Raw genomic sequence first — 9,115 nt, forward strand, 5'->3', positions numbered from 1 at the left:
TGCATGTGCACACATATACATATGTGTGTGTGTGTGTATGTGTGTGTATTAAATATTTATTAAAAAAAATACATAAAGTTTTTGTTTATAACTTTTTTTGTATATAACTAAGTTTCTCTCTGTATGTATATATATATATATATATATACTTTAATGTGCATATATAAAATAATGTATTGAATCTTATTGTGCTCACAAAAAATAATGTAATAATATTAATTATCATGAGCTAATAATGAACAACAGTTTTTTTGCAGCATTCTTAAATAAGGTTAATGTTAGGTTATACATTTATTGTAGTTCACTGTCATTCAAGTTTGTTCTTAACAAAATAATGTTAAAAAAAAATTTAAATGTTAAATAATATATATATGCATGTGTTTGTGTGTGTTATACTAACTTAACTAAATTAAATTTACAAAAACAACTAACAAAGAATAAATTAAAAAATATTTATATTAATTTTCACTACTTTTATTGTATTTTAAAACAGATTTATACTGCCTTTCGTCATCATTATTAAGACTAAAATGCTGGTTGATGCTATTTCATGGTTATTTCATTATTATATATATGTTTTTTTGTTTTTTTTTTCTACATAGAAATTTAATTGTAAAGCCTTTTTTCTTTTCTTTATTTTGATCTTATGTTTTCATAAGTATGCAGTAAATAACCGTTTTTGCAGGAAAGACTTTGACCTGAGGCAACATTTTCACAGTTACACACACATGCACACTAAAGTGGAATGTGCACATTTAATGCTAAAGTATTTTATTTTCCCTCATTATATATTCCAGACTTATACCCAAAAATCTTTGAGGTTGTTAAAATGATATCAGTGTAGCGGTAAAGAAAAACAAACCCTCATCAGCGTGTGTTTTTGTGTTAATGATAAGTTCAGCTGTGCTTCGTCAAGCTTCCCCGCACTGCACTTTTTTCATCTGTCTCTGAATGGAGAGTGTCGGGACAGGAACATCCATGAATATTCAGCAGATATCCCAGTACCGGCCCCTGAGGCACTCCGACATGGTGTAGAAATTGATTTCACAGTAGCCAGAGAAAGCCGGAGTGTGTCTTAAATGTGCAATGATTAAAATCCCGTCCGGCTCAATCAAGGCCCCGGTACTTCACGACCCCAGCAGCCGTTCTCCAATTTACACCTCTTAATTGTGTCGCTGTACCGCTGGGGCTCAGCGTGAGGGTTTAGAAGGGCCCGGGTGCGGAATGATTAAATCTTTTGTGATGAAGGTGATCTGGGATCTCCCGAGGGATCCGGTGCTGACACACGTCCCCACCCAGATCACTGACAGCTGGGCTTAGCGCTGTCAGACAGACCCCTGTGGAGAACGCAGTGAACACGGGCCTGTATTGATCAAGGCCTGAGTAATCTTTGATTGCTCGCCAACTTTACAAAAACATCTGGATTTGTAGCGGTCATTCTATTGATTCCTGGCTTCATTTAATAGTGCTCTGCATGCAAAGTAATGGCATGTGTCTTAATTATGTGGATGTTAATGAACTTAAGTGATAATTAAATATTGAAAAGATCTCAATTAATGGGATGAACCATCTCTCTGTACTATATTATTAGCTTTGTTTTAGAAATCCCCCTGCCTGTACGTATATGCGTAAAGTCAGGATTTTATCAACAGAGAACAACTTTATGGTTTATTGAAGTTATTAAAGAAGTTATCAAAAATTCAGTATAATTTAGAGTCATATGTCATTCTCATACTGTCGAATTTTCTTTCAAGGAGGTTTATAGTGGTTGCTCTTTACCATTCAGTTGTAGTGAATCAAGTACTGAGGCTTTCAGACTTCATAAAGGACACTAAAGCACCATAAAAGTAGTCCATATATGAAGTTATATGATGAATTTGTATGCAGAACAGACTGAAATTGAAACCTTATTCACTGAATAAGCTCAACAAACCACCCAGTTCACTAAACCCGAAAGATTTGTTCATTCGTTTAACTAATTTACTCAGTGATCTGATCTCAGTGGTTAACAGATCACTGGACATACACTATCATTCAAAAGTTTGAGGTCAATAAAAATTAGTTTTTTTTAAAGAAATGTATACTTTTATTCAGCAAGAATGTATTAAATTGATCAAAAGTGACAGTAAAGACATTTTTAATGTTATAAAAGATTTATGTTTTAAATAAAGGCTGTTCATTTTCTATTCATCAAAGAATCACGAAAGAAAAGTATCACGGTTTCCACCAAAATATTATAATAAGAAATGTTTCTTGAGCAGCAAATCAGCATAGTAAGATTTCTGAAGGATCGTGTGACACTGAAGACTGGAATAATGATGCTGAAAATTCAGCTTTGACATCTCAGGAATAAAGTACATTTTAAAATATATATTCAAATAGAAAACTTTTTTTTATTTGTGGTCATATTTTACAATATTATTGTTTTTACAGTTTTTACTGTGCCTTGGTGAGCATGAGACTTATTTCAAATAATAATAATAATAATAATAAATCTAACCAACCCCAAACTTTTGAACAGCACTGTAAATTTAGTCCTGTTCATCACTCAATGAATGCTATTAAATATTATATTACTTACAATCTGACATGTGACTACTTTTATATTATTTGATATCTTTATGGTATTATTTACTACTTTGTGTGGTGCTTTTGCATCCTTTTTGAGTCTTGACTGCTTACGTTATTCATTGTAACAGCAGAGAGAAGTGTGAGCAGCATATTATTTAGATTCCTTCTTTTGTGTTCCACAGAAGAGAGGCAAATGTGTTTAGAACATGAGCACAAGTAAATGATCACACAATTTTCAATTTTGGATAAACTAATCCTTTAAACCATTGAAACACACACACACACCCGCTCCGAAAGCAATGTTTAATCCATCTGGAAACATAATGTTGATCCCCCCGGCTAATAATTACCGTTTTGCTTCCTCACTGCACAAATCAAGCCAATTACACCACAGGCCCCGTTTTCCTTACGCTTGAATTGTGTACAAATATACGCGAGTCTTCAAGCGTGATGCTACAGACCCAGGAGGCCGAGCAGTTTAATGATTCTACCTGTTATTTCTCAAATGATCTGCTTTGGAAATTGCAGCAGTGGACCTTATAATAGGCAAAATGTAGATGTGAAAGGGATGGGGGATGTATTCCACACTGTTCATATCACATCTCGATTGATGTGTTTGTTTAGAGGCAGATTTTAAATGAGTTTTCTGAGAGTCCTTTCATGGCAGTTCAGCGAGCCGTCCAGCTGGTGCTGAGGTACCACAGGTGTCTTTAAATGACCTCATATCACCTCTTCCCTCCCTCTCATCCATCATGTGACAGTGTGTGGGGGTCCTGCCGGTGATCATTTGGAGGGGACGCCTCCTGAAGCAGATGTTCTCCTGGCCTGCTTTATTGTGCTTTCCTCACATCGGTTATATTGTCTGTGTTTCTTACTGGATTAGAAACAGATTGATTGGTTTTGGTTCATCGCAAGATTCAGCTAATGCAAAACAAGTTGCTTTTATAGCGGTTTAATAAATCATTAATTGTATCTAAATGGATCCAAAAGTAAGAGACAACTAGTGAGAATGCTTATATTTTTTCCCATTTATCTTTTCATTAAAAAAAAAAAATAATTTCTTTATAATTTATTATTATTATTACTATTATTATTGTTTTGTATTTCAAAATCCTAAAAGCCTAAGACTAATGAGAATGCTTTTATTTTTTTCCTATTCGTGTTTTTAATTTATTTTATGAAATTATTTAAATTTTTGTTTTCTCTATTATTATCATCATTTTATATTTAAAAATCCTAACAGTCTAAGACCACTAATGAGAATCTTATATTTTGCTTCTATTTATCTATCTATGTTTTTTTTCTTCTATGTTTGTTTTTAACGTATTTTTATTTCTCTTAATATTCAAAATCCTAAAAGTATACATCCTAAAAGTCTATGCTTCTGTATTTTCTATTTTATTTTATTTGAACTATTTTAAACTATTGTTTGTCATCTATTATTATTATTATTATTTATTTATTTTGCATTTAAAATTAAAATTCTGTTATAGCTATCATCATCATCATCATCATCATCATTTTATATTTAAAAATCCTAACAGTCCACTAATGATAATCTTTTATTTTGCTTCTATTTATCTATCTGTATGCATATTTTTTCTATTTTTGTTTTTAACTTATTTTTTATTTCTCTTAATATTAAAAATCCTAAAAGTAAAAATCCTGAAAGTCTATGCTTCTGTATTTTCTGTTTGAGTTTTTTTAAACTAATTAAAAAATTTGGTTAATTTTTTGTCATATAATATTCTTATTCTTATTGTTAATTTTATATTTTGAAAGCCTTGAGACAAAATCCTAAAAGTCTGGTTAGAACACCTCCTATATTAAAATCCTATATTAATTTTTATATGTATTTTTTCTGCTGTATGTCTCGTGTTGTTGTGCTGATGTTTACTGCTGGATAATGTGTGTGTGTGTGTGTGTTTCCTGTGCTCATTTGCAGGTGATTACCCAGCTCCCCGTGCGGTTCTGACCGGTCATGACTATGAGGTGGTGTGTGTGTCAGTGTGTGCTGAGCTGGGAATTGTAATCAGTGGAGCAAAAGGTGAGTGAGAGAGGAGCATTGTGGGATATGAAGTGAAGAGGCAGTGTGTGATTCCACTAGAGCGTCTCTTATCAGACATGTCTGTTTGTCAGAGGGGCCGTGTCTGGTCCACACCATCACTGGGGATCTTCTGAGGGCTCTGGAGGGCCCCGACAGCTGTGTGCTTCCCCGCCTGATCTCAGTGTCCAGTGAGGGTCACTGCATCATCTACTACGACAGGGGTCAGTTCTGCAACTTCAGCATCAACGGCAAGCTGCTGGCCCAGATGGAGATCAACGACTCCACACGGGTATGTTCTCAACTCTGTGCTTGGCCACACACTTCCTGTCTGTTGGATTGGATTTCTATAGCAATGCCTCAGTTTTCTCATTTCTATAGCTGCCCTATAGTTTGTTGAGTAAAAAGATGAATTCTTAAAGTGAATTCTACTTCATTTTTCACTTTTCAACATTATAAAATTGTACACAGTAATTTAAATTCATAATGTTTTGGGGTAAAATAAATAAGTAGTCTTGTAGTTTGATATAGATACTTTATTATTATTATTTAATATATTAATATATCTCTATTTAATTTTTTATTATTTTAAATATTAGATTATTTATATTTATGTGTTTATATATTTTAGAATAATAATAGCATAGTATTTTAATAATTTGGAAGCATATAAATTGTGTAATATAATGTAAAAAATAATATTTTGTAATATAATGTAAAATTATAATTATATTTAATAGATTAAATAAGTAATAACAATAGTAATATTTCATTTTATTTATCATTTTAATATTTCATTTAATATATATATATATATTATTTATCTATTTCATTTTTTATTGTTTTAAAAATTACATTATATTTATGTGCTTATATATTATTTTATAATAATAACAGCATAGTTTTAAAATAATTTGGAAGCATATATAAATTTTGTAATATAATGTAAAAAATAATATTTTGTATTATAATGTAACATTATAATTATATTTAATACATTTAATAAGTAATAACAATAGTTATATTTCATTAATATTATTTTTATTATACTTATTATTATATTTAGCATTTTTTAAAGCATCAGGGTTGGTAAGATTTTGTAATGTAATTTTTTTTTTTTTAAGTCTCTTATGTTTGCCAAGGCTGCATTAATTTGATCAAAAATACAGTAAAAACAGTAGTATTGTGAAATATTATTTCTTCTTATTATCAATGTTGAAAACAAATGCGCTGCTTAATTTTTTTGTGGAAATTTTGATACTTTTTCAGTATGCTTGCTGAATAGAAAGTTCAAAAGAGCAGCAATTATTTGAAGTACTAATCTTTTCTAACATTATAAATGTCTTTTTACTGCAATTATTCATTGGTTTAATGTGTCCTTGATGAATAAATGTATAACTTTCATTCTTTCTTTCTTTCAAAAAAAAAAAAATGCCCCCAAACTTTTGAATGGTAGAGTAGGTTGCTAACGTTGAGAATACAGTACTCTGACTTTCCTGAGCTGTATTTCCTGTATTTCCTCAGGCCATCCTCCTGAGCAGTGATGGGCAGAATCTAGTGACTGGAGGAGATAACGGGGTGGTGGAGGTCTGGCAGGCCTGTGAATTCAAACAGCTGTACGTCTACCCCGGCTGTGACGCCGGCATCCGAGCCATGGACCTGTCACACGATCAGAGGTCAAACTCAAGTTTACACTTTCACCACGCAGAGACAAACTGTACAAACAAATCCTAAACTGGTTTAAACCTGACTCCGTTTTCCATGTTTCCAGGACTCTGATCACAGGCATGGCGTCTGGCAGCATCGTGGCGTTCAACATTGATTTTAACCGCTGGCACTTTGAGCATCAGAACAGGTACTGAGAGCGATCAGCCAGTGACGGCCAGCTGCAGCCTCGGGCGGTAACGTGCCATTACGGGAGGTGATGTAGCAACTGAAGATATGGAATATGGATCAAGAAATGACACAATGCTAGTTGGAGAAGTGCAGTAACCTACACTGAGATCCAGCTGCTTGAGCAAAAGTATACATGTCTCAGAAATGCACAGGAGCAATTGACAGATGACAGTGGAGAGAGCACAGAGCACAGATGGAGGCCAGTTTTTCATCACAAATTATTTGATCTAATTGTCATCTGAGCCAACAATAGTCTTGTCAAAAACAGCCTTTTTACTCGTACTCCCGTCATTTTAACTGTAACCGTGACACTTTGCATAGAGAACCAATAACGATATTTTGACGAGGTTTATTTTCTACTGGCTTGCAGCATATTTCACTTTCTCTAGGTTTTTTTTCTACAGGCCCTTGGGAAAGAAAAGCTATCTGAACAATAAATAAGTAAAAGTCCTCCCTCTGATGCTGAGCTCATGTATGTAAATGCTATACAATTTATTTTAAACGTACTATTCTGCAATTGAATTCTGTTTGTCCCGTGTTTATGCATTTTGACATCATCAAATATTTTTTATGATTGCAAAGAAAAAAAGAAAAGATGCTTTTTGTTTAATGTGACGTCCTGTAATGTTCGTTCAGACATTCTCCTCGTGAGGATGAATGGTTTGTCTGGTGTGTATGTATTTTATTTCAGATGTATCTGGAATTCTTGCTGTATGCAGCATTAAAGACATCTTTTTGGTCAAGCTCTAAATGGGGGTCGATGCTGATGCTAACTTTGCGACGTCTGGGCAAATATCATTGTAATTCTTGTGCAGTTTTATCATTTAAAGTTATACATGGTTTTACACATGTGAAAAGACAATGGTGAGGTTTTTTTAGACTGGTATTTGCACCTATAACTGGTTTTTATTTTGAATATTTTCATATTTGCTTACACCAAGCTTTGTACATCTCAAAAAAACATTTTTTTTGGGTTTTCACATGTCAGAATATTAGTATGAATGGTGTGCATTAATTATTATTTGTTATATTCCTTTACTGTCTTAAATTGTTCTACTGGCACCTTTCAGAATTGCACTTGAAATCAGAAAATAACATTGTAAAATCACTGCGGTAAGCAATACATTATGTATGATGTATGTGCATCTTTGATTCTCTTACATAATGTAAATCAAATCTATAACTCAGAGTTTATGAATCAAAAAAATCTAAACTATTTTTAATTGTTTTTGTGCAAATATGTGAAATATTCTGCTGTAAGAAGCAATTTTTTTTTTGCCAATCCACACAATAAATATGGTGCCATAATTAACATTTTATTTACAAGAATAGATTTAGATTTGATATACTGAGCATTGGTTATTTGTAAAACCTTAAAAATGAGTTTACCTTAGTGTCATATGTTAAAATGCCTCAGATTTCAAATGATTTACTTGATGAGAATAGTTTCCATCAGAAACATTGACATTGCAAGTGAAGGTGCCTGCTAATTCAGCAGCTATGCTTAAGTTGGTTACTTTTTAGTTAAAACTGTTCAGTATGTCCTAGTGAATCATTGTGATGAGAGAAATGTATTTGCCTACTTTTTATTTATAATAAAAAATATCAAATGTACTGCATTGAGTACTGCTCCCTTGCATCAGTGCATACAAACACACTACATGTGCATTTGAGAACAGCAATACTTTCCGTCATTTAATCTGCTTGATTAGGACTTCTTTACATTCATGTGCCTCATAAGCTTTTTGGACAGTCACGGAAACACCGCACCTTGCCGTTTTATCATTTGAGGGGAAAATATCAAATGGTGACAGAAACAGGGAAACATGCATAACAATGAGAATCTCCTATACTAAATATCATTCTCAGTAAATTGAAACTGACCTTAAAAAATAAAAACACGGGTTTCTGCTTGAGGAATCATTTATTCACAGGTTTGGCTTGTTGCTGAATGCACCACTGCTGTAAGAAGCTTTTTTTTTTTTTTTGCCAATCCACATTCAATAAATATGCCATACTTAACATTTTATTTACAATAATAGATTTAGATTTGATATAATGAGCAATGGTTCTTTTTAAAACCTTAAAAATGAGTTTACCTTAATGTCATATTTATGTTAAAATGCCTCAGATTTCAAATGATTTACTTGATGAGAATAGTTTCCATCAGAAACATTGACATTGCAAGTGAAGGTGCCTGCTAATTCAGCAGATGTGTTTAAGTTGATTACTTTTTAGTTAAAACTGTTCAGTATGTCCTATTGAATCATTGTGATGAGAGAACTGTATTTGCTTACTTTCTATTTATAATAAAAAAAATGATCAAATGTACTGCACTGAGTAGCTACAAATGACAAATGGAGCTTATATATATATATATATACACACACACACACACACACACACACACACTCAATATATATATAAGCCAAGACTACATACAGTATATATATAATAAAAAAATAACATGATTAACTTAAAAAGTATAATTTAATTTGCATAGTGCATATGTGACCCTAGACCACAAAACCAGTCATAAGTAGCACGGGTATATTTGTAGCAAAACCCAACAATACATTGTATGGGTCAAAATTATAGATTTTT

General features: G+C 32.5%; 1 protein-coding gene across 1 annotated transcript in view; it reads left to right on the top strand.

Annotated features, from left to right (window-relative positions):
- Positions 1-7,446, top strand: part of nbeab (neurobeachin b) — a 291,762-nt gene extending 284,316 nt beyond the window's left edge. The window contains exons 53-56 of the mRNA XM_016568737.1: positions 4,517-4,618; positions 4,711-4,907; positions 6,140-6,291; positions 6,387-7,446. Coding sequence (XP_016424223.1) covers positions 4,517-4,618; positions 4,711-4,907; positions 6,140-6,291; positions 6,387-6,477 — 542 coding nt within the window. The 3' untranslated portion in view covers positions 6,478-7,446. The remainder of the gene's footprint in view (positions 1-4,516; positions 4,619-4,710; positions 4,908-6,139; positions 6,292-6,386) is intronic.
- The last annotated feature ends 1,669 nt before the right edge of the window (positions 7,447-9,115 follow it).

Source organism: Sinocyclocheilus rhinocerous, unplaced genomic scaffold (genome assembly GCF_001515625.1).
Source record: "Sinocyclocheilus rhinocerous isolate Xijiao unplaced genomic scaffold, SAMN03320098_v1.1 scaffold1965, whole genome shotgun sequence".
Classification (NCBI taxonomy): domain Eukaryota; kingdom Metazoa; phylum Chordata; class Actinopteri; order Cypriniformes; family Cyprinidae; genus Sinocyclocheilus; species Sinocyclocheilus rhinocerous.